The 27,058-nt window shown below is 40.8% G+C and overlaps 3 protein-coding genes across 3 annotated transcripts; 2 read left to right on the top strand and 1 right to left on the bottom strand.

The window, feature by feature from the left end:
- Positions 1-15: 15 nt before the first annotated feature.
- LOC115760059 (anaphase-promoting complex subunit 11) lies at positions 16-482 on the bottom strand. Its single transcript, XM_030701238.1, has one exon. It carries the CDS (start codon positions 285-287, stop codon positions 30-32), a length of 258 nt encoding a protein of 85 aa, XP_030557098.1. The 5' UTR covers positions 288-482; the 3' UTR covers positions 16-29.
- Positions 483-16,699: 16,217 nt separating this feature from the next.
- Positions 16,700-22,064, top strand: LOC115760124. Its single transcript, XM_030701322.1, has 5 exons — positions 16,700-16,945; positions 17,037-17,098; positions 17,793-17,955; positions 18,188-18,420; positions 21,226-22,064. The coding sequence occupies exons 1-5, from the start codon at positions 16,926-16,928 to the stop codon at positions 21,975-21,977; spliced, it is 1,230 nt and encodes a 409-aa protein (XP_030557182.1). The 5' UTR covers positions 16,700-16,925; the 3' UTR covers positions 21,978-22,064.
- Positions 22,065-22,662: 598 nt separating this feature from the next.
- LOC115760062 (C-type lectin 37Db-like) lies at positions 22,663-23,622 on the top strand. The gene is made up of 2 exons (XM_030701242.1): positions 22,663-23,045; positions 23,104-23,622. The coding sequence occupies exons 1-2, from the start codon at positions 22,913-22,915 to the stop codon at positions 23,574-23,576; spliced, it is 606 nt and encodes a 201-aa protein (XP_030557102.1). The 5' UTR covers positions 22,663-22,912; the 3' UTR covers positions 23,577-23,622.
- The last annotated feature ends 3,436 nt before the right edge of the window (positions 23,623-27,058 follow it).

Below are 27,058 nucleotides of genomic sequence, written 5' to 3'. Positions count from 1 at the left end.
TGTTGTTGCTTTTCGTATTTCCGTAACCTTTAGTGTATATTGAATTTCCAACTTTGGCGGCACATTGGGCACTGTTTGTTTAATTGTTGCAAGTTTAGCCACTTGACAATGCAATGCATGTGAAAGCAATGGGAGCATACACCCCACACTAGGGGGCAGTCGTCACCGGGTAGCGCACACTCGGGGCAGGTGCTCTCAAAGGACATGCGACAAATGCCACAATTCTCATCATTTGCTATCCAACGCCAAGATGCAACTCCCGTCCATGACTTGATTGTTACTTTCATTTTGTGCACATTTGCTTATCATGTAATCGAAATTCTGATGCAGTTTAACAATGTGTATGTGCGTATTTGCCGTAGGACAATCGTTCGTTTTCCGCAAAATATTGCTTTTTTTCTGCTACCACCTGAAAATAGGTCGACCGTAGTGATGTGTTTTTTTTGCTTGTTTCTTCTCTCGTCTCAATGTTATTTCTCTCGATTTGCGTGAGACGTTCGATGCTCAATTTAACACTGTTATGCTCGCATGGTGCTGTTATGAACTCGATATTTTCGTTCAATACTTATCGATAAATACATGTCTGTTTTAAGTTACCATTTTTCACCAACGATGTTAAAATTAATTTTGAAACATGTAATAACGTCACAATCTGACTGGGCAAACGGTATTTAGCAAGTTGGCGTTCTTCATAAGCTTTAGATTTATTCCTATCTAATCAAAACAAGTATTTCGCAGTCATCTGTCGCAAGTCCACTCCTTATTGATAATCATTATCGATACTCTTTCGAAAATTCAATGATATTAAATATGATGAGAGTATACAAACTGGATTCGAGATTAGAGTATTAATCATTTAAGTTCAATCTGTGCCCATATTAAGTAGTCAAAAGAAAATAATCAATTATTATTAATAACATAGTCAGGCCATAGTTTGTATATCAAGTTATTGAAAACCATTGCTTCAATTCACCATGAATTTTTTGCAGTGCACAGATTAGCATGGATATAACATTTTAAATCGCGGTTATTTGAATATGTCTGTTAAGCATTGGACTTCTGTTATTGAATAGACAGACACCAACACTAACTAACGAACATTGAATTTAGGCATCCAATGAAAATTACAAAAAGATTATATTTTTGCAATATACATATGTGTAATAATAATTGTATACAAATAATTTTAAAGTTGATTATTTCAATGGTTACATAAAAATGAGCACTCTTTTATCATGTGCGCGATATGAGCTTATATACATACACATGCATATACGTATACCATTACTGGCTTGATCAAACCTGAGTCGAATCATTGATGATAAAGTTGTTTCTGGCGTCGTTGTATCGCGTTCAGTTAACCGACGAAAGTTGAAGCTGACAAACGTGCGCGGAGCTTTTCGCGTTACTGCAGTTCTTATTGTTTCGTTGTGTTGTTTCATTGTAGTTGTTCTTGGAGTGCACTGCCGAAGTGAATGCAACGGTAATAAAAGCAATAAGCAAAACAAAACAAAACAAAAAAAATGCGTATGGCGAAAGCTAAAAGCGTTCAAGTGTGTGTTTTGTGTAGCTCATAAATGCGACGAAAAATATTAAACTGTTATTGAAAACAAGAACCAATATCTACAACTTATAAGATACATATATGTACATACGTTGTTGACCCTGAGGCATGCCGCTTGCCAGCTTAAAGAGACGCATTTGTTAATTTTCAACAGATTGACTTTTTGTCTTGTTGAGACGGACGTAACGCGCGCATGCGCTGATTCGCTTTGTTTTGCGGCGATTCTTCTCGAGCTTTTGTTCCGGTTTCGGGCCATTTTGTGCGTCTCTCTGCGATTCTGCGAATCACTTATGAGTATATGAGTAATGTGAGGAAAATGTATTACAAATGCCTGCATGTGAACAATTCACAATTATAATTTCAAATCAAATGTGAATTTAAATCTGATATCTGCGAGTTTATGCTCTGCCTGTGCTGTCATGTGTCTTGGCAATAAAAAGTTGCTAACAACACGCGAATAGACAAACAAACAAATGTATCTATTTTTAGAGGCGTTAGCTCTGCGAGCAAAGAGTTTGTCCGGAAAGAATTGAGTAATTGGTCAAGTAATTGGCATAGCATACATACCCATAATGCAACTATATACATGTATGTATATATTGATAAAAACATTATATATATAGTTTTTTGATAAAATTTGTTAGCGTCGGCTATTGAAAACAACAATTATAGCCCCACCATGTCGGTTGATAAGGTTTGAGCCAATCGCTCAATGTCTGGTGAGTTACCCTTCAGACCGACTTCTTATATACTACTTATATTCAGACACTCGACGGCAATCAACCAGCCTAGGATCATTGCAGCTAGTCACACTGATAAAAGAGTTTAATCACTTTAAAAACATGTTGCTTTAAATAAATCATTTGAAGCAGGCAACGCGCATTCACTTAAGGAAGTAAATCCAATGTAAATCGAATTGAATCATTCAGTTATGTACTTTTTTTGCATGAATCATTCGCATACATATGCATGTATTCGTAATTGATTTGAAGACAATAAGCTGGAACTGAAATCAAATAATTAAATTAAAAATACTCGGAATATATACTCGAGGCGAGGTTCAGGCACAATAGAATCTAAGCAAGAAAGCCATTAAATGTCTTGGGAACTGACATCTAGGGAACTTACGTGTTTTACTTACGGTAGAATATAATTTGCGAGTGCTGACCACGTTTCAGGTGCTGCTCATATCTATTGTCTCACGCCTAACTATGGCCAAGAAAAGTCACAGGTGTTTTCCAATAATGTCAAGTCAAACAGTTTTACTTTAGCTGAGCTAAAGTTAAGCTAAGGGTAACTAACATTTGCATACCCTTTCTGAAGGTATAATAATTGTGTCATGCCATGTGTAATGCATTGAAGGCGACCCCAACTGCGACCCCATCAAGCAAATACTATATGTTCCAAATCTTTTCAACATTTGACTACTATAAACATAAAGCTGTTATTGGAACGATCGGTCGAAAACTAACTTCTTGTATGAATAATTTTTGTGTTCGAGATAAAATATATTAAAATTAAAAAATATATATGTATCTTAAATCTTCTTCCTTTCCTTTACACTTGGTGTTTGCAGAGAAAGGTTCGATTCAATCCTATATAGACATGGGTCGAAAATTGCCACTCATCAAGTTCCTAATATTACCTATAAATATTGCTAACCGACTTAGAAATGCATCAACCCACACATAAAGAGTGTTGCAGGCGGGAGTGCTCGACTGGGGGATGCCCTGCACCTTCTCTTAGCATCAGCTCAGAATTGATAAAATTAACTAAAAAATTAATCAAAAGTGCGAAACACGTCTCAAATTAACTTTCACAAATTTAAGATTAAGTTGAGGATAGAAGTTTTTCAACTCGTCGAAACACATATTCATTAAGTTATTCACGTATTCATTGTTCACAACTCAAAACTTTAAACGAAAACTTCTTGAATTGTATTTTCCACAGAGTAAGCTTTGATTCTACAGAAAGTTTAAGCCACAACTCAAAAATGTTTCAACAACATTTACTGTTGAATTGGCCTTTGAATTTGCCCAAAGTTCTCTAATGTGCATCATTAGCATTGTCTAATGAATTATAAGTTGTAAGAAACTTTAATGTGAAACAACTCCGCGAGTCTACTAGTTCAATTCTTAACCAATTTTGTTATTTGCAAGTTTCTTCGATCGCTTAAACTACCTTCAGAATGTTTATTGAAGCATTCAGGTCAATCAGGCGGTGTCAATAACCGTTTGCACGTGCCACGTTCATGGCTGATATATCGACTACAACTAAAACCTGAACAGCATGCACTGGCCCCGATTTTGGCTATGACAGTTTCAAAACAAGTGCAAGCGTTCGAACGAACATGCGTTCGAGTGCGAGTGCAAGCGAGTTTCGCTCGCGCAACTTTGAATCAACAGCTCCAACCTAGAGCTTTTTGTGGCACTTGCTGCGAGTCGCAAACAATTTGTCAAGTGCTTTGACGTACGTCTATAAATCTTTTAGAGTATTTCAAGGCAAAGTCTCTTGCCTTGTGTCTGCTGCTTTCACTCATTGTTGCATTTGCTGCGACAAAATTGCAGAATAATTAGTATTCGGCGATTTGTACAGTTTTTGATAAACGCGCTTCGCATCTCTATTGATATTACCAATTAGAACGTTGACTGTAATGAGGCGCACAAATATTTTCATGTCGTGCTTTGTTGATCGAGGCATTGCTTTGTTGCTACTTTGAGCATTAATGTATCGACTTGATTGGCGTATCGTTCCAATCGATGTATACTACTTATACCAGAAGCTTTATCACTTTTGGTGTATCTTAAGCTCACAATTTACAAAAAACAAAAAACGTGTCTCGATTTTATAGAAATTTGAGCAGATATCGATGAAAATGATAAGCTTCTAATGCGATTGGTAAATATGAATATAAACTATATTACGAATAATGAGTAATGAGTAATGACTAATGAATAATGAGTAATGAGTAATGAGTAATGAATAATGAATAATGATAAAAAATGAAATAGAATTTCGTGAATTTTAATTAATAATTAACGGTCTGTACTCGTTTAATTCGCACAAATATTAATTCATATTCATTTTAAGCAGACTTATTTCTAAAATACTAATTAATTGCCCTTAATAATAGTTATTTGTTTCTATGTTTTTATTTGTCAATTAAAGTAATATTTTACGAACAGAACTAAGCCTATTACGAATGAGAATTACATCAACTCTCCTTTGTCTGCTATTTTTTTTCATTTTTATTTAATTTCATAAAGTGTAGCATGTTGATCTAATGAAACAATGAAAGGCAGAGAAGACACCTGTAAATGTTTATTTATAAATATATACATATATATGCGCTTTTGTATCATGTTGCTCTACGCTTTTTTTTTTTATTTTGTATTTTTTTTTTTTGACAGCAACAACGATTATTGTGGGTAATTTTCCAGTGAGGGAACTAAGATTATTTCTCATTCACGTTTTTAGTGCTTAATTGGTTGGCATACAGCTTAATAAATATGCACACACACAGACACATATATATATAACCTGTAAATTCATATAAAACAGGCGTGCTGGCGTGTCGACTAGAAGATACCCTGTAATAAGTAGCGATTGTGCCTTGCCAAAAATGCTTTTGAGAATAACCTTAATAACGATGAGAGGATGCATAAAAAGAAGCAGGGCCTTGCCGATATATGAAGATAGAATTACGAGTAAGAAATCCTTAAAAATGATATTATTTTGCACGATTTATACAGTCGAGAATCTATATACTTTATCGTAGAAGTCTCCGTTCGTATAATGAAAATTGTAAATCTCAATTATTATTAGATCAATTTATTAGATCAAGTATACCCATTTTTAATTGATGCATGATATATATTTGATTCTATGAGCTAAAAGTGAAATGAGTATACTCAAATATGAATAGAATAGAAATTTGAACAGTCGAATTTATTTATCTTTATTACAAGAAACATTAGAAATCCTGACAAGTGCTTAACTTCACCTGAACTTAGCTTCAGTTCTGATTATTTAATGCAGTTCTTGTGATTAATTTTTTCTGAGTTGAAACTTAATAAAATTTTCCCGTCTGGATTTGGATCAAGCAAACAAATCCCAGCCACATTTTGAAAGTCCCAGTCTGCATTGATCCTACTTGTTTATATTTCCAACTTTCGCCTTTGGCTAGTGCGAATGTTATTTTCGAAATTAGCTTGAAATGTTTTGCATCGCGGCGGCAATGCAATTTGCCTGTGCTTGATATCGAGGTTGAAAGTTTGCATTGTTTTGACTTACGACTTCCTTATATAAAGTTCTCATCTGTATACCCTGTGTGAAAAAAGTCGGATCTGTCGGGTGGCACCGACTGCCAAGTACCTTGTTTATGATGTTTCAGAAAAATTATGTCAGAAAAATTAAGTTCCCTTGATTATATAGACTCTCTGACTTTAGATTTTTTTTGAGAGCTGTTTCACACTTTTTGAAAAAGTTCATTCCTGGTGTATTTTTATTGAAAATTTATTTTTGAGACTTGTTTCACTCTTATTGCAGTGTATTTTCCTTCGGTGGAAAATACAATTCAAAGATTTTCTGGAAAAAGTCCTTAACTTTATCCGATTTGCTTCAAACTTATTTTCAAATTTCTACATAGAAACTTAATGAATTCCATTCGTTTTTGTTTACCATTCGATCGGTTTGAAACTCACCTTTAGAGTATGCAGAGCCCAAGATGGTAAATGTGGATTTCAAAAATAAATAACTAAAGCTTAAATCACAATTATTTTTAACTAAATATTTTTAATATTTTCATGTTCATATCTGTTGTGGCTCTATTAATATTAAGTCAGATTATAGCGCAGCTTAGAGCGTGCTGCAGGGTATTTCCTAGCTGGGCATCCAATTTTATTTGCCATCCAATTGTTGCACATTTAACGCAGGTTCAATTCAGTTTCGATTTAAATGAGCTTTAATATTTTTGGAGCGGCATTCAATCTGGCTCTCGCTTCTCGAGTCAACATCTTCCAATTAGTTAGCTTGTGAAATGGATTCGGTTTTGTAAATACTCTCTGCCGAGTTGTTAATGTCTGTTAATGAACCTCGGCCCTTACGCTCCGCGCTTTGAACAGCAACTCGTTTGCAATTGGGAAGACAGGAAAAGTGCGGTAAATGGAGAAAAAAACCCGTTTGCTTATCATTTCGCATCAAATTGTTTTGTTTTTATATTTGACGATTTCAGCTTCATGTACTTGAGTCTTTCAGTTAATATTTATCACAGGAAAGTCTGAAAAAGCACTCAGCCGGACTCTCAGATGAAACCTAGCCAAACTTATAAGGTACCCACATGCATATCTAGCCACAAGATAATTCTTAATGTTAAGCTGCCAATTAACTCTGTTTAGGTTTTCAATTATCCTGCGGTAGCAGCATCTACATATTTCACGTTAAGTCTCCTTTCTTCCAGATGTGACTTTATATAGTTGCCTTAATCACGTCATAGCCAAGACTTTTGGGCTTTTTTCCAGATTTCTTGAGCAAATTTTAAAAGCACCAATATCTCGCCAACTTTTCTAATTGTCATATTATTGCAATATGTGTGGGTTTTTTTTTCTAGTTAAGCGTAGGGTTTTTTATTTTGTTTACTACACACGTTATTTCCGCCCGAATATCCCGGTCATTAGTTATATATAGACTCTACAAATGAAAATTAAATGCATTTAAAGGCTATAATATTCTTGTGCAAATGTATTTAACAGTCAGATGAAAGCTTTAATAGTCTGTCCGTCCGTCCCGTCCGTCTGCCCATAAGTGCATATGAACGCGGATCTCTGAACCTTCAAAACGACAAAATCTCGCCATGATCAACGGCGGGCTTCCTACGCACAGAGATATGTCGATTTTAGAGCGGCGGAGATATGTCGACATAACCCTGCCGTTGATCATGGCGAGATTATGTCGTTTTGAAACGACATATCTCCAGCGGAGGAACCCCGCAGTTGATAATGGCGAGATTATGTCGTTCGCGGAGGAACCCCGCAGTTGATCATGGCGAGATTATGTCGTTTTAAAAGGACATATCTCCAGCGGAGGAACCCCGCAGTTGATCATGGCGAGATTATGTCGTTTTAAAAGGACATATCTCCAAGCAGAGGAACCCCGCAGTTGATCCTGGCGAGATTATGTCGTTTTGAAACGACATATCTCCAGCGGAGGAACCCCGCAGTTGATCATGGCGAGATTATGTCGTTTTAAAAGGACATATCTCCAAGCGGAGGAACCCCGCAGTTGACCATGGCGAAATTATGTCGTTTTGAAACGACATATCTCCAGCGGAGGAACCCAGCCGTTGATCATGGCGAGATTATGTCGTTTTAAAACCCCGCAGTTGATCATGGCGAGATTATGTCGTTTTAAAAGGACATATCTCCAAGCGGAGGAACCCCGCAGTTGATCATGGCGAGATTATATCGTTTTGAAACGACATATCTCCAGCGGAGGAACCCAGCCGTTGATCATGGCGAGATTATGTCGTTTTAAAACCCCGCAGTTGATCATGGCGAGATTATGTCGTTTTAAAAGGACATATCTCCAAGCGGAGGAACCCCGCAGTTGACCATGGCGAAATTATGTCGTTTTGAAACGACATATCTCCAGCGGAGGAACCCCGCAGTTGATCATGGCGAGATTATGTCGTTCGCGGAGGAACCCAGCCGTGGCGAGATTATGTCGTTCGCGGAGGAACCCCGCAGTTGATCATGGCGAGATTATATCGTTTTGAAACGACATATCTCCAGCGGAGGAACCCAGCCGTTGATCATGGCGAGATTATGTCGTTTTAAAACCCCGCAGTTGATCATGGCGAGATTATGTCGTTTTAAAAGGACATATCTCCAAGCGGAGGAACCCCGCAGTTGATCATGGCGAGATTATATCGTTTTGAAACGACATATCTCCAGCGGAGGAACCCAGCCGTTGATCATGGCGAGATTATGTCGTTTTAAAACCCCGCAGTTGATCATGGCGAGATTATGTCGTTTTAAAAGGACATATCTCCAAGCGGAGGAACCCCGCAGTTGATCCTGGCGAGATTATGTCGTTTTGAAACGACATATCTCCATCGGAGGAACCCCGCAGTTGATCATGGCGAGATTATGTCGTTTTGAAACGACATATCTCCAGCGGAGGAACCCCGCAGTTGATCATGGCGAGATTATGTCGTTTTAAAACCCCGCAGTTGATCATGGCGAGATTATGTCGTTTTAAAAGGACATATCTCCAAGCGGAGGAACCCCGCAGTTGATCATGGCGAGATTATGTCGTTTTAAAAGGACATATCTCCAAGCGGAGGAACCCCGCAGTTGATCATGGCGAGATTATGTCGTTTTAAAAGGACATATCTCCAAGCGGAGGAACCCCGCAGTTGACCATGGCGAAATTATGTCGTTTTGAAACGACATATCTCCAGCGGAGGAACCCCGCAGTTGATCATGGCGAGATTATGTCGTTCGCGGAGGAACCCCGCAGTTGATCATGGCGAGATTATGTCGTTTTAAAACCCCGCAGTTGATCATGGCGAGATTATGTCGTTTTAAAAGGACATATCTCCAGCGGAGGAACCCAGCCGTTGATCATGGCGAGATTATGTCGTTTTAAATGGACATATCTCCGCGCGGAGGAACCCCGCAGTTGATCATGGCGAGATTATGTCGTTTTAAATGGACATATCTCCGCGCGGAGGAACCCCGCAGTTGATCATGGCGAGATTATGTCGTTTTAAAACCCCGCAGTTGATCATGGCGAGATTATGTCGTTTTAAAAGGACATATTTCCAGCGGAGGAACCCAGCCGTTGATCATGGCGAGATTATGTCGTTTTAAATGGACATATCTCCAAGCGGAGGAACTCCGCCGTTGATCATGGCGAGATTATGTCGTTTTAAAAGGACATATCTCCGCGCGGAGGAACCCCGCGTTGATCATGGCGAGATTATGTCGTTTTAAAACCCCGCAGTTGATCATGGCGAGATTATGTCGTTTTGAAACGACATATCTCCAAGCGGAGGAAGCCCGCAGTTGATCATGGCGAGATTATGTCGTTTTGAAACGACATATCTCCAGCGGAGGAACCCAGCCGTTGATCATGGCGAGATTATGTCGTTCGCGGAGGAACCCCGCAGTTGATCATGGCGAGATTATGTCGTTTTGAAACGACATATCTCCAGCGGAGGAACTCCGCCGTTGATCATGGCGAGATTATGTCGTTTTGAAACGACATATCTCCAGCGGAGGAACTCCGCCGTTGATCATGGCGAGATTATGTCGGTCGCGGAGGAACCCCGCAGTTGATCATGGCGAGATTATGTCGTTTTGAAACGACATATCTCCAGCGGAGGAACCCAGCCGTTGATCATGGCGAGATTATGTCGTTCGCGGAGGAACCCCGCAGTTGATCATGGCGAGATTATGTCGTTTTGAAACGACATATCTCCAGCGGAGGAACTCCGCCGTTGATCATGGCGAGATTATGTCGTTTTGAAACGACATATCTCCAGCGGAGGAACCCAGCCGTTGATCATGGCGAGATTATGTCGTTTTAAAACCCCGCAGTTGATCATGGCGAGATTATGTCGTTTTGAAACGACATATCTCCAGCGGAGGAACTCCGCCGTTGATCATGGCGAGATTATGTCGTTTTGAAACGACATATCTCCAGCGGAGGAACTCCGCCGTTGATCATGGCGAGATTATGTCGTTCGCGGAGGAACCCCGCAGTTGATCATGGCGAGATTATGTCGTTTTGAAACGACATATCTCCAGCGGAGGAACTCCGCCGTTGATCATGGCGAGATTATGTCGTTTTGAAACGACATATCTCCAAGCGGAGGAACTCCGCAGTTGATCATGGCGAGATTATGTCGTTTTGAAACGACATATCTCCAGCGGAGGAACTCCGCCGTTGATCATGGCGAGATTATGTCGTTCGCGGAGGAACCCCGCAGTTGATCATGGCGAGATTATGTCGTTTTGAAACGACATATCTCCAGCGGAGGAACCCAGCCGTTGATCATGGCGAGATTATGTCGTTTTAAAACCCCGCAGTTGATCATAGCGAGATAATGTCGTTATGAAACGACATATCTCCAAGCGGAGGAACTCCGCAGTTGATCATGGCGAGATTATGTCGTTTTGAAGCGACATATCTCCAAGCGGAGGAACCCCGCAGTTGATCATGGCGAGATTATGTCGTTTTGAAACGACATATCTCCAGCGGAGGAACCCAGCCGTTGATCATGGCGAGATTATGTCGTTTTAAAACCCCGCAGTTGATCATGGCGAGATTATGTCGTTTTGAAACGACATATCTCCAAGCGGAGGAACCCCGCCGTTGATCATGGCGAGATTATGTCGTTCGCGGAGGAACCCAGCCGTTGATCATGGCGAGATTATGTCGTTTTGAAACGACATATCTCCAGCGGAGGAACCCCGCAGTTGATCATGGCGAGATTATGTCGTTCGCGGAGGAACCCAGCCGTTGATCATGGCGAGATTATGTCGTTCGCGGAGGAACCCCGCAGTTGATCATGGCGAGATTATGTCATTTTGAAACGACATATCTCCAAGCGGAGGAACTCCGCAGTTGATCATGGCGAGATTATGTCGTTTTAAATGGACATATCTCCAAGCGGAGGAACCCCGCAGTTGATCATGGCGAGATTATGTCGTTTTGAAACGACATATCTCCAAGCGGAGGAACCCAGCCGTTGATCATGGCGATATTATGTCGTTCGCGGAGGAACCCCGCCGTTGATCATGGCGAGATTATGTCCTTTTGAAACGACATATCTCCAAGCGGAGGAACCCCGCAGTTGATCATGGCGAGATTATGTCGTTTTGAAACGACATATCTCCAAGCGGAGGAACCCCGCAGTTGATCCTGGCGAGATTATGTCCTTTTGAAACGACATATCTCCAAGCGGAGGAACCCCGCAGTTGATCATGGCGAGATTATGTCGTTTTGAAACGACATATCTCCAAGCGGAGGAACCCCGCCGTTGATCATGGCGAGATTATGTCCTTTTGAAACGACATATCTCCAAGCGGAGGAACTCCGCAGTTGATCATGGCGAGATTATGTCGTTTTAAAAGGACATATCTCCAAGCGGAGGAACCCCGCAGTTGATCATGGCGAGATTATGTCGTTTTGAAACGACATATCTCCAAGCGGAGGAACCCCGCAGTTGATCCTGGCGAGATTATGTCGTTTTGAAACGACATATCTCCAGCGGAGGAACCCAGCCGTTGATCATGGCGAGATTATGTCGTTTTAAAACCCCGCAGTTGATCATAGCGAGATAATGTCGTTATGAAACGACATATCTCCAAGCGGAGGAACTCCGCAGTTGATCATGGCGAGATTATGTCGTTTTGAAGCGACATATCTCCAAGCGGAGGAACCCCGCAGTTGATCATGGCGAGATTATGTCGTTTTGAAACGACATATCTCCAGCGGAGGAACCCAGCCGTTGATCATGGCGAGATTATGTCGTTTTAAAACCCCGCAGTTGATCATAGCGAGATTATGTCGTTTTGAAACGACATATCTCCAAGCGGAGGAACCCCGCAGTTGATCATGGCGAGATTATGTCGTTTTGAAACGACATATCTCCAGCGGAGGAACCCAGCCGTTGATCATGGCGAGATTATGTCGTTTTAAAACCCCGCAGTTGATCATAGCGAGATAATGTCGTTATGAAACGACATATCTCCAAGCGGAGGAACTCCGCAGTTGATCATGGCGAGATTATGTCGTTTTGAAGCGACATATCTCCAAGCGGAGGAACCCCGCAGTTGATCATGGCGAGATTATGTCGTTTTGAAACGACATATCTCCAGCGGAGGAACCCAGCCGTTGATCATGGCGAGATTATGTCGTTTTAAAACCCCGCAGTTGATCATGGCGAGATTATGTCGTTTTAAAACCCCGCAGTTGATCATGGCGAGATTATGTCGTTTTGAAACGACATATCTCCAAGCGGAGGAACCCCGCCGTTGATCATGGCGAGATTATGTCGTTCGCGGAGGAACCCAGCCGTTGATCATGGCGAGATTATGTCGTTTTGAAACGACATATCTCCAGCGGAGGAACCCCGCAGTTGATCATGGCGAGATTATGTCGTTCGCGGAGGAACCCAGCCGTTGATCATGGCGAGATTATGTCGTTCGCGGAGGAACCCCGCAGTTGATCATGGCGAGATTATGTCATTTTGAAACGACATATCTCCAAGCGGAGGAACTCCGCAGTTGATCATGGCGAGATTATGTCGTTTTAAATGGACATATCTCCAAGCGGAGGAACCCCGCAGTTGATCATGGCGAGATTATGTCGTTTTGAAACGACATATCTCCAAGCGGAGGAACCCAGCCGTTGATCATGGCGATATTATGTCGTTCGCGGAGGAACCCCGCCGTTGATCATGGCGAGATTATGTCCTTTTGAAACGACATATCTCCAAGCGGAGGAACCCCGCAGTTGATCATGGCGAGATTATGTCGTTTTGAAACGACATATCTCCAAGCGGAGGAACCCCGCCGTTGATCATGGCGAGATTATGTCCTTTTGAAACGACATATCTCCAGCGGAGGAACCCAGCCGTTGATCATGGCGAGATTATGTCGTTTTAAAACCCCGCAGTTGATCATAGCGAGATAATGTCGTTATGAAACGACATATCTCCAAGCGGAGGAACTCCGCAGTTGATCATGGCGAGATTATGTCGTTTTGAAGCGACATATCTCCAAGCGGAGGAACCCCGCAGTTGATCATGGCGAGATTATGTCGTTTTGAAACGACATATCTCCAGCGGAGGAACCCAGCCGTTGATCATGGCGAGATTATGTCGTTTTAAAACCCCGCAGTTGATCATGGCGAGATTATGTCGTTTTAAAACCCCGCAGTTGATCATGGCGAGATTATGTCGTTTTGAAACGACATATCTCCAAGCGGAGGAACCCCGCCGTTGATCATGGCGAGATTATGTCGTTCGCGGAGGAACCCAGCCGTTGATCATGGCGAGATTATGTCGTTTTGAAACGACATATCTCCAGCGGAGGAACCCCGCAGTTGATCATGGCGAGATTATGTCGTTCGCGGAGGAACCCAGCCGTTGATCATGGCGAGATTATGTTATGAGATTATGATCAACGGCGGAGTTCCTCCGCTGGAGATATGTCGTTTCAAAACGACATAATTTCGCCATGGTCAACTGCGGGGTTCCTCCGCTTGGAGATATGTCCTTTTAAAACGACATAATCTCGCCATGATCAACTGCGGGGTTCCTCCGCTGGAGATATGTCGTTTCAAAACGACATAATCTCGCCAGGATCAACTGCGGGGTTCCTCCGCTTGGAGATATGTCCTTTTAAAACGACATAATCTCGCCATGATCAACTGCAGGGTTCCTCCGCGAACGACATAATCTCGCCACGGCTGGGTTCCTCCGCGAACGACATAATCTCGCCATTATCAACTGCGGGGTTCCTCCGCTGGAGATATGTCGTTTCAAAACGACATAATCTCGCCATGATCAACTGCGGGGTTTTAAAACGACATAATCTCGCCATGATCAACGGCTGGGTTCCTCCGCTGGAGATATGTCGTTTCAAAACGACATAATATCGCCATGATCAACTGCGGGGTTCCTCCGCGAACGACATAATCTCGCCATGATCAACGGCGGAGTTCCTCCGCTGGAGATATGTCGTTTCAAAACGATATAATCTCGCCATGATCAACTGCGGGGTTCCTCCGCGAACGACATAATCTCGCCATGATCAACTGCGGGGTTCCTCCGCTGGAGATATGTCGTTTCAAAACGACATAATTTCGCCATGGTCAACTGCGGGGTTCCTCCGCTTGGAGATATGTCCTTTTAAAACGACATAATCTCGCCATGATCAACTGCGGGGTTCCTCCGCTTGGAGATATGTTGTTTCAAAACGACATAATCTCGCCATGATCAACGGCGGGGTTTTAAAACGACATAATCTCGCCATGATCAACGGCTGGGTTCCTCCGCTGGAGATATGTCGTTTCAAAACGACATAATCTCGCCATGATCAACTGCGGGGTTCCTCCGCTGGAGATATGTCGTTTCAAAACGACATAATCTCGCCATGATCAACTGCGGGGTTTTAAAACGACATAATCTCGCCATGATCAACTGCGGGGTTCCTCCGCGAACGACATAATCTCGCCATGATCAACGGCGGAGTTCCTCCGCTGGAGATATGTCGTTTCAAAACGACATAATCTCGCCATGATCAACTGCGGGGTTCCTCCGCTGGAGATATGTCGTTTCAAAACGATATAATCTCGCCATGATCAACTGCGGGGTTCCTCCGCTTGGAGATATGTCCATTTAAAACGACATAATCTCGCCATGATCAACGGCTGGGTTCCTCCGCGAACGACATAATCTCGCCATGATCAACTGCGGGGTTCCTCCGCTTGGAGATATGTCGTTTCAAAACGACATAATCTCGCCATGATCAACTGCGGGGTTCCTCCGCTGGAGATATGCCGTTTCAAAACGACATAATCTCGCCATGATCAACTGCGGGGTTCCTCCGCGAACGACATAATCTCGCCATGATCAACTGCGGGGTTCCTCCGCTTGGAGATATGTCGTTTCAAAACGACATAATCTCGCCATGATCAACTGCGGGGTTTTAAAACGACATAATCTCGCCATGATCAACGGCTGGGTTCCTCCGCTGGAGATATGTCGTTTCAAAACGACATAATCTCGCCATGATCAACTGATCAGCCGTTGATCATGGCGAGATTATGTTCATATGCACTAACGGGTCGACGGACGGACGGACAGACTATTAAAGCTTTCATCTGACTGTTAAATTTATTTGCTCAAAAATATTATACCCCTTAAATCCTTTTCATTTTCATTTGTAGAGTCTATATAACTACTATATAAATATATATAGCTTCTATATAATTACTATAGCTTCCAAATGAAAATAATTGTATTCAATAAATTACAAACAAGCCCTCGTCCATTTGATTACGTGAAGCTAGTCTCTGTCTAAAGACAATATCTCTGCTCACAAAATGTTTTGTAAACTCGATATATAATGAAAATAGTTAAATTGTCTTGTTCTGTTAAATTTGACAAACTAAAACCACGATGAAATATCGGAAATTATAAGAAGTAAATTAAATGATTCACATTGTGTCAAAAGCCCAAATCTGCCTAAAAGTATGTTTCGTTATTTTTGCAAATCCCCTCAATCATTTATAATTATATTCACGTCCGTCCAACCTGTGGCTGGGCCACATGCATAATTCACAGAAATTTCGACCGTGTTTATATAATTGCGTATGTTCATGAATACTTGTCCTCGAATACTTTAAAACTAAAGCCTTCGTTAAATCTTGGCCCATATCTGAATATCGTAGCTAATCTCACCTCTACCTCGTACAATCAATTATTTATTTATTAAAAATATAAAGTTATTTAATATAAAAACAATACAGGGTATCTTATAGTCGTCATCTCTCCTAGTTGTGATATCCATTTTTGCGTCACGGTGTCAGGCGAAATGCTGGTGACAGAGAGGGAGGGAGAGAGAGAGAGAGAGCGCATTATTGTTATTGCCTTTGTTCGGCCACGAAGAGCACCCGCCCGCCCGAATGCTTGCGTGTGCGTGTGCGTGTAAGCTTCGAATCGCACTCTACCATTGTGGAGTCTACGATCTCGCTCGTGCTTTCAAACTCGTTAACGCGCACATTCGACCGAACCGACCGAAATGCTCTCTCTCTAAAAACTTTCGATGTCGATTCGGGCGGGAGTCTATTTGTGCATGTCGGATGAGTTGGAGCTGTGAGCAAAGCTTTCGTATGTCACGATCTTTGTTGAGCAAGTCAAAGCCCATATTAACGCACACAGGTGCGACAGTTACAAAACTCCTCTCTCTCTCTCTCCCTCTCTGTCACTCTCTTGCACGCGCGCTCTCTCTCTCTCCCCCCTTCCTCTCTCGCTGTCAACGTGCACAAGTGTGCGCGAGGTGCCATTATGCTATCTGCGAGATACTTTTGGGCACTACCACTTCAGTTGCCGATAAAACGTCAAGCTGATTCCACGCTCCACGCTGCGCCACAAAAACAACTTTCGGACGAGTCACACGCATTCCACGACAATACATAAATGTTATTTTCTTTGCTATTTCATGCCACACATAATCAGCCGCAGCAGCAGAAATAACTCAAACAAAGCGAAAACATTCCGCAACGGGAACGGGATAAAACTCAGTTACTGTTACGCCTGAAGTTGTTCGTTCCAGTCACTTCGAAAATGTGCCGCTGTTGTCAGAAGTAAGCGGATCTCAAGCTTTTTCTTTTTTTACATTTTCTGCTAACATTTGATTTTCTTTGCCCTTCCCTCGCACCCTCAAACACCTTTCAGCTGCGTGGAAGATTTGTACTGGAACTGCTTTGAAGAACGGTTTTGTTATGATGAATCAATCGGTAAGTTTCAATTTACATTTAGCTTTTCTGTTCACTCTCATTTTAAGGAGGGGGGGGGGGGGGGGGGGGGGGGGGGGGGGCTCATCTTTTTGCTGGCGAGTTGAGGGCTAGCCGGTGCATGTTTACCTACGTGTTGCCATGTACATATGTATGCACATATACATACACATAGCTGCTTGCGTGTGTGCGTATATTTTGTATTTAAGCCGTAAAGTTATGCGACAGACATAGACAGTATACGCTTGTACATATGCGTGTGTGTGTGTGTGTGTGTTTGCCGAAGTGTGCATGAAGTGTCCGGTAGGTGGCGGGCGGGGCGTGATTGGCATTTAAAATGTGTGCACAAAAAAACAAGCAAATCGATTCGATTGAAATTATTTGTTGTACATAAATATCATTTAATAGATTGGCAAAATAAATCAGCTTGTATGGCACTGAAGAAATATCAATTAGGCTAAAGAGATATCAAACACTTACATAATGTAGACATCATGTTAATTGTTAATAAGGCTAATTTCGGATAATGTTAAATAACAGTTTCTATTTGCCAACTATAAGGTTGTAACCATTAAAAAGGCTAATTTCGGATAATGTTAATTAACAGTTTCGATTTGCCAACTATAAGACTGTAACTATTAATAAGTCTAATTTCGGATAATGTTAATTGACAGTTTCAATCTGCATTGCTTCACAGCCAACTATAATGCCGAAGACGATGAGGAGTATCTGTCGGCCCAGAAGAGTGGCACAATTATTGGCCGCGCACAGCACACGGGCCCGGACAATAACCATCTATTGACCGTGCCACACCCAATTTGCAATCAGCCGCTGGGACGCGGCAACTCGGGTCTAATGAGGTACTAATTGCCAGAGCAAGCGTAGTTTTTTTTTTCTGCTAATTTATTAGTTGGTGGCTGTCAATTGGTCAGTCGCACGCTTTGATTCATTTGCCAGCGAATCTGATTTGCCGGACACTGGGCAAATGGTGAGGGCTCCGCGCTCGGCCAAATGCCATGTTTGCCATTTGCATATGTATTGGTTTAATTGTATTATTTAACTGTTTCTAATTTGGAATGCGTTTTTGCACAGTGCCAAAATACACGAAGAGGATTATCGGCGCGTGACACAGACGAATGTGCCGATGCTTGGCCCCGAGATACTGGCGGTATTCGCCAACTCGCAAATCTTTCAGGACCATCAGCCGACCAAGCTGAATCGCATCAGCACGAAGACCTACTTGGCGGGCATACATTCGCCCAACAAGGAGACACCCACCACACCGCGTCTCAGCGAACAGGAGCGCCTGCTGCGGCGCCTGGAAGGTAATGAGGGGCACAGCCACGCCCACATTGTTGCCAGTGGCGGGGCCAGTGGCAAAACGAGTGGTAAGAGCACGCGCAGCAGTAGCATCGTCTCTGGCGGCGTGCCGAAGGTTAAGTTCTACTTGAGTTAAACACAGCCCATAAAAAGTTCCAAACTGTGGGTAGCAGTATTAGTGCCAAAGATACTTACTTATATGTATTGAAAACTTTCACTTAGTACCTACACCACAAAATGTGACCTAATATCATTTAATATATTTAATTATACCTAAGCATCGATAACCAGGCAACCAATCAACCAGTAATGAGTGAGAAACGATAATATTTACCTTCAGTTAGCGTTTAGTAGTTATATTCTTAATCGTATTGTTAGCATTTAGCTACCTGTAAGTCTTATGTATTTAATCATGGACTTTGTTAGACCTTGTAATCTTAACTTGATTAGATCTATGTTGAAAAAATGAAAAACGAAAGCAATGAAAACCAAAACATTTACTCAAACGCAACTAATGCATTGTTATGGATGTCATCAATCATCAATCGCTGAACTGTCTGCTGCAAGTCAGGAGCCAGAATAATATTTGTTTATTTTCATTTGATGTCCTTACATTTGGAAGATATTGTTCAGACTCCAGCTTGTTGCAAACTAGTTATATTTTGTTAAAATCATAAATCATTGCTGGACGAAAAAATGTATTTCTGTGATTCAAATTGCGATTTCATTATTATGGCTGGGTTTGAATAATCGTATTTAGTTAATATACAATAATGTTGACGCATATTGCAAAAATTATTCGGAATTATGAAAATTATTGTTTCTGGTATTAGGATTGTTATTTCCACATTGGGCTTGATGTAATGCAAAAGCTGCTTATTACTAAAATAGTTTTTCTTAGCGAGATAAGCTTAAAAATAAACCCAATACTTATTAGACTTCACCGTTATCTTGCCTTTTGATAATCGAGCAAATAATCAGTAGTTGTGAACCAATTTTAATTGGTTACATTTTTCAAATCACCATCATTTACCATTGATAATGAAAACCAACTATAACAATATTGGTTATTAGTAATGACATTGATAATCGGCAATAATTCTTTGAACTCCTTCCAAAATCCTCGCCCCCACTTATCCGATGCGAACCCTTCGATCCGTAGAATGCTGATAAAACTTAACAGGATTGTGGAGCTAGACATAATTATAATATCCTCTATAAGGGTGTTAAAAGGAAGACATTGCCCACCAAAATGTTGAGCCTTCTGCCTAAGTAAAGCTCACAAGTTGTATGCTGAAAACAGGACAATATTCTTCGATGTTGGGGCAGTTGTTGAAAGTATACACAATCTCGATGTGGACCTGATCAAGAATATATATTCGGCAAAGGAAACGGAGAGATGGAATGCCTCCCGTATATATAGAATAATCAATTTGATTGCACAATTTAAATATATAATTTGACCCATTTGCAATGTGTTAAATTATATTATATGTGTATATCAATTAATTTAATTTTAAAACTAAACACTTGCACCATGAATTGACGAGGGCTGAAATCAAAATTGAAGAGCATTGCTTCAGTTACCTTACGAACATTCACCACAGCTGATAAGTTCAACTTTACCGTAATCGGGAATGTTCCTATCAAGTCTATACAAGTGCAGCGCGTAAATCAGTTTTTTACCCTGCGCCCATTTCGAAACGGGTTTGAACGAATTTGATAATAACAATAATAATAACTTATAATAATAATAATAATAATACCAAATAATAATAATAATAATGATGATGATAATGATAATGGTAATAATGATAATAATAATAATAATAATAATATTAATAATAATAATAATAATACCAATAATAATAGTGATAGTGATAATGATAATGGTAATAATGATAATAATATTAATAATAATACTAATAATAATAATAATTATAATATTTATAATGATAATGCTAATGATAATGATAATACTAATGATAATGACAATGCTAATGATAATGATAATGCTAATAATACTAATGAGAAGTTAATCCTTTTAACCCTACCAAGGACAAGAGTTGCTCGACTTTTATTAAGGGGACCAGTAATCCTTCTAAAGAAGCCTCCATCGAAGCTTGGACTTCATATATGTCTTTTCCGACTTCATATGGTATATATATTCTTGATCAGGCGACGAAGCGAGTCGATCGTGCCTCCGTTTTCCTGCAGATTAACACATAGAGAGGGCAAATAAAATTGCAACTAAAAAATAAGTATATATAGATATATTTCTGCTCCCATTGCCATAGAATCAACAAATATTGCTGGGTATCTCCTAGCCGTCATTCTCGACTAGAGTAGTTTTTTTTTCTTATTTGTTTTGTTTGCTTCGCTGATAACCAGCAATAAAATTAGTGCGCTGATAATGTGATGGGAATTGTTTTCTTCTCCTGTTTCTGTTTCTTTTTTGTATAAAAATAAATAAATATAATTATAATCGTTGCCTTCATGTTAATTATTATCAGTGCGCCTTCTGTTAAAATGTATTATTCAGTTTCATTTTCCTCTTTTAACTCGACTTTTTACAAATTCAACTTATCTGGTTAAGATCCTTTGAGCTAGGCTACATAAGCATAAGTATGTCATAGTTCCTGCCCTCAAGTAAAACTGATCTAGGCCTGACTAGAAGAAGATTGTGAAGTTATTGACAAAAATAATTTCTCTAGCTCTATAATCTATGGGTTCGTCTTTATCTTTAGGCTATATTTGGAATGTAATTTACAGAATTTTGCGTAAACTAATATACTTGCTTTTTTTTACAGCTGGTCTGCAGCTGGATGCAACCGATTCGACAAAGTCGGAGGCAAGCGGAGCTGCCGAGAAGCGCATTACCTTCACATTGGCCGCCTCGGACTCATCGCCGGAGGGCAGTCAGACGCTGACGCCGAAGAAGTTCGAGTCCATTGCCGAGGAGGAGAAGGAGGATGACAAGGATATGTTGGACGAGGTGATATTGCGACCGCGTCTAATCGATCGCCATCCGCATCTGCTGCCAAACGTGGCCGGGCTGGCGGCAAATCCCAAACGGATTCTGCGCTCCGCCAAAAGTGTGCCGCACATGAATGTCGCCGGCAGCGAGACGGACATATTCGCCATTACGGGCACGGGCAGCCAAATCAGCATGACACCGGAGGTGCCCTCCATATCGTTCAGCAATCTGCCGAAGAACTACGAGGATACGCCGACCATCGAAAAGTATCGCGTCTCGCAAAGCCTTTACTCCATACAGAATGCGAATGCGGCGCGTGCCTCACAGGATGACTACTCCATGCCACGCTACTTCCGGCGCTCCAACATGCTGTTGACGCAGAGCACCGAAATGCTGCCCGGCTCCGTATCGCTGGCATCCATATCCACATCGGCCGCCTCCACCAGCTCGTCCAAGGACGAGCTGCGCCGTCCCGAGCAGGTCAAGAGCAAGCGCCTGCAAATGCTGCGCGGCAATCTGCCGCCCCTGCTCATACACTCCGTGTCCTTCAAGCGCAACCGCGACGAGGCCAAGCAAGTTGATTAGCTCTCTGCAAACCTTACTTAATCTGCTTCTTTTTATCAAACATTGTTTTCAGTTAATGTTGCTCTCAAATGATATGCGCCTCGGTATACTCGTCATTTGTACTTATTTATTCACTTTTTCTGTACAAATTATTTGACTTTGTATTATACAATTGATATTAATAACAATACAGACGCACCTATGTTTTTATACCCTAACAAAGTTTATTACAAATTTCACCCAGCGTACACATTTATACATATAGAATAGTCTGTCTTTCAATTTAAGCTGGATCAGCTCAGTATATAATATATCTGGCATCAAAGTAATCCATCAAAAATGTAAGGATTTGACATATTGTTAAAACTTGACAGTTTCCTGGACAACTATGCTCTCTTACTCGTATTATCGTAGTCCTACATAGACTCACATTTCTAGCTATGTTAGCCAAGTCTTTAAAGAATAACAATCTAAGGGAAATGCCTTATCGAGCTTATTTCGAATTATTGAAACTCCATTTCCACGAATTCGATAATATCCTATGTTGAAGGCTTACAATAGGGAGAAAAGTTGAACTTAAGGGAAATGCCTTATCGAGTTTATTTCGAATTATTGAAACTCCATTTCCACGAATTCGATAATATCCTATGTTGAAGGCTTACAATAGGGAGAAGACTCCCATAGAAAACTCCTCTAGGTATAAAAGAAACTTAGAGTATTTGTAAAGTCTGCTTAAGGCTGGGTTCAGGCTCCCTCTCAAATATTCACTTGGGCATTTGTTTGTATCTAGAAAACTGCTTACAATTTGATATAATTTTGCTATGGTTTGTCAGGGCAGGTAAGGGCATTAAATCGTCGTCATATGGAAAGCATCTTACTTGAAATTAGTCACAAAAGGCGTCAATGTGGTTTTCCAGCTTACGCCACAAAATTAATTGTAGCTGAATGAAATCATAATGAAAAGAAATTTCAAACTCTACGGACGACCAATCTCCGTTAGCTTGACAATGTTCCGGACAACTGTTGCTGTTGCCCTGATGCTGTTTGAAATGTTGACTGGCTTGTCAATGGCATGGACTCGCATGGCAGGTGAGCTTCAAATGAATAATGTCTTTCAGGTAATATTGTTCACATTCTTATTCAACAGATATGACGACAAGTCGCCTGGGCATACCGAGAGGTTACCACGCCGAGCCGTTGTTCAAGCAGTTCGCATCCGGATATTATTATATACCGGATGCGGCATATGTCACCTGGTTTACGGCCCTGCACGATTGCCACAGCATTGGCGGTCATTTAATAAGCCTGGCCAAATTGCAAACTCTGCACGAGATGAGTTTTCATGTTAGAAATGCGACGCACACGAAAAACTATTGGCTGGATCTCACGGATCTCGCCCAAAAAGGCGACTACGTCTCCATGTCCAGCGGCATGAAGCCCAATTATGTGCATTGGTGCGACGATGCGGAGCCAAACAATCTGAACAACTCGGCAAATTGTGTGCATGTCGAGAATACGAATGCGTCCAGGCCCTGCATGAAATCGGTCTCGTGTCATTTCTTTCGGAGCTATATTTGCCAAGCGCATACTCCTAGAACACTCTCCATAGTTGTTTTGTAAATAATTTTATATATTAAGCAAAGGTTTTTGTTTTTTTATGACTAATATAATAAATGATGACTAATATCTTAACAATAAAAGACAATCAAGTCCTGTGCTCATATTGTTTCTTTTATAAAAATCAGTTTGTCTAAAATTTCATCAAATATATATTTCAAATACAAATTTCATATTGTTGTTTTATTTTTACTCAAGCGATTTGGGTTTAAGGCAAGGTCTGATTCCGCTTTATAAGATGTTGACATTCACATGCTCGCCCTTCCCCTTGAATATTTACTCAATTTTATTGAAGAGCCCAAAGAAACTGCCTTAAGAAATACAATTAGCGTCAGCCTCAAGATATGCAACATTTTTGCCTAAAACATTTAATGAATCTATAGAATTTTTTGTTATATATATTTAATTGTTAACAGGATCAATGCTAGCTAATATGGCAGCCTAAGCTTGTCATATATATTTGTTCCTTCATTCAATGAGTTCTTAAAGAAGATAGCTTTGATGTATTATATATATAGCTTGGCACTGGGCTTAGGGTATCTGCTAGTCGGGCTATCAAAATGAATGAAAACTTTTGGAAAATCTGAAAAATCAACATTTGCGTTGCATGAGGCAATTTTTAATGCCCTTGCAGAGGGCATTATAAATTTGTCGTGAAATGTGTAACGCATTGAAGGAGACATCTGCAACTCCATAAAGTATATATATTCTAGATCCGTATCAAGAGCCGAGTCAATATGTCCGTCTGTCCGTCTGCATGTTTCTATGCGAACTTGAGTCTCATTTATCTTTATGAAACTTTGCAGAAGTCCCTCTTTCAGTTGCACGCAGCACACTAATCAGCACTAGCTGGATCGGACCACTATATCGTATAGCTGCCATAGGAACGATCGGTGGAAAACTAGGCTTTTTTTTTTATCTAGATATCTTGACCAAATTCGGCATTAACTATTTTCCCTGTGCTGCTTAGCTACGGGCAAAGCAGACCCTTCGGTCTGAAAGGGTATTAGATCTTCGGCGTGCCGAAGATAGAATGTCGAGTAAAAATTTCAAGCAGCCTAATTGCCAGATACAGTTTAGTTCAGCTCAAAAAGAGATTTCGCACAAAATACTTTGGAACGCGTGAAAACAGAAAACGCGTGAAAACAGAAGAGATAGACCTAAACACATTCAAATAAAATCAAAACAAACAAACGTCAGAAGCCGAGACAGGTCGCTAAAATGAATATATATATATACTTATATTAAGTACAATCATTTCGAAAAAGAACGCCTTTTGAGCATTTGACGCCTTCCCTAGATAGGTTCCATGGATAGAAGGCAGCCTGGACTGTCTGGGCTAATACATATATAGAAAGTACTTGTAACTAATGAAACGCAATTATCTAAAAATCGAGGTTTTAATTTATAAGTTGAACCCAAATACGCAACTCTGGCCTGGTATTTTTCAGTCGTCAAATCGAATCGAATCGAATCGATTAAAATAAATATATGCGCGTGAACTTATGTGCATACCATATATGTACATACATATGTATATAGAAAATGAAAAGTAGCATGCCTGAAGCTCATTTGTTTTAATTTCAGACACCGATTTATATAAAACAAAACTTTATTTTCCCATTAGCAAGTATTTCGAACAAAAAAGGAAGCACAAACAAAAACCAAATACAATTAAACAAACACAGTCCACAAAGCTAACTTTCCTTAAACTTTTTAACAAATATTTGAAAACTAAGAATATGATACTATGAGATACTATAAGATACTATGTTTTTTTATAGTCTAAACTTATTAAGAAATGGGTAAAAAGGGTATATTGTACTTGTGCAAAATCCAAATGTATGTAACAGGCAGAAGGAAGCATCTCCGAACCCATAAAGTATATATATTCTTGATCAGCATCAATCGCCGAGTCGATCTAGCCATGTCCGTCTGTCTGTCTGTCCGTCTCTCTGTCCGTCTGTCCGTATGTATGAAGGATCTCAGAAACTATAAAAGCTAGAGACTAGAAATGTTAGATGTAGGTGCTCCCAGTTCCCGCGCAGATCGAGTATGTTTCCGATAATCGATAACTTACTCCGTTGCCAAGCAATCGATAAAAACCGTTATCGATATCGATATCCTGTTTTTTGGGCAATTTTGATAAATAACAGGAGCTAGAGTCACCAAACTTGACATATAGCTTCTAAAATAGAATATATATATGCATTTGATATTGGAAGAAGCGAGTCGGAAGCTACCGACTAGAACCTCTTACTTGTTTTTTACTATGTTTTTGGTTTAAACAAATATTAAACTTGTTTAAAAATAGTTGAACATTTAGTATATGCTACTAAGCGATACAATGTTTGATGCTTATTTAGTTTGATTATTTAACTTTAACGAATATTAAACTTGTTACAAAATATTTGAATTATAAGCCTTAAGGCTGGAAACTTTGAACAGCTCGATGTGACGCAACTGTTTTTTTTGCTTGCTGCGCTTGTATTTGCATCGCATCAGCTGGCTTGAGGTTGAACTGTTAAGCCACTGACGTCGCCAGCACCTATAATTTAGCTCACCTTTAAGTAACCGTGAAAAGCCTGACAGCTGCGGCGGCGTTGTCCGGCGCTGTTATCAGCAGCAGGCTGCATCTCCAAGGTCAACTGGACGTATGCGTGATTTCAATCAAAATAAAAACAACAATTGATAGTAGCCGAAATCCGCCTGAAGCACATAGACTGCTTCCCATATACTCTCTCTGTCTCTCTCTCTCTCGCTCTCTCTCTCTGGTTTATTTGGCGCGTGACACACAATTGGGTTTAGAGTAAATTTCCGTACGCGCCAGCTTGACTAACCAATCGAAACGTTATCAGTTATCACCAAAAGCTGCTGCCGGGCATGAGAATGGAACTGGCACTGGAAATGGGCATGGGCAGGGGAATGGGATGGGTGGAATGCGGCCTAATCACATTGTTCTCATGTTGAGAAGTCGTGTGTCGCTGGATTTTCTCCGGTTTGTGGTTATCGCCCAATCAAGGTCAAGGCTTGTCTAAAGCAATCCGCGTCTCTGCTGTTGTTGCCAGCGCAATCGGCGTCGCCAGCCGTTCGGTCAGAGGTATTCGAATGAAGCACGCGTCTTTGCTTCGACTCATTTTGTATTCGTTTTTTGATACCCTACAAATGGGATGAAAGAGGGGTTGTATGGTTGGCGCGAGCGTTTCTGAAAATGTATCTATGATTCGTTCTCTTTTTCGGGCTGATTTCAGAAATATTCGAATGAAGCACGCGTCTTTGTTTCGACTCATTTTGTATTCGTTTTTTGATACCCTACAAATGGGATGAAAGAGGGGTTGTATGGTTGGCGCGAGCGTATCTAAAAATGTATCTAAGATCTGATTTCGGAAATATTCTCGTATATCTGACGTAAAATCCCTTATGACAGCCCAAAGCTGTGCAAAGGTATCTACCAGTCGGATACTTGAACAAGCTGTCGTTGTTAT

Source organism: Drosophila novamexicana, unplaced genomic scaffold (assembly GCF_003285875.2).
Source record: "Drosophila novamexicana strain 15010-1031.04,08,12 unplaced genomic scaffold, DnovRS2.1 tig00000387-arrow-pilon, whole genome shotgun sequence".
NCBI classification, from domain to species: Eukaryota; Metazoa; Arthropoda; class Insecta; order Diptera; family Drosophilidae; genus Drosophila; species Drosophila novamexicana.
The sequence above is the reverse complement of the archived record's forward strand: the minus strand, read 5'-3'. Positions and strand labels throughout refer to the sequence as shown.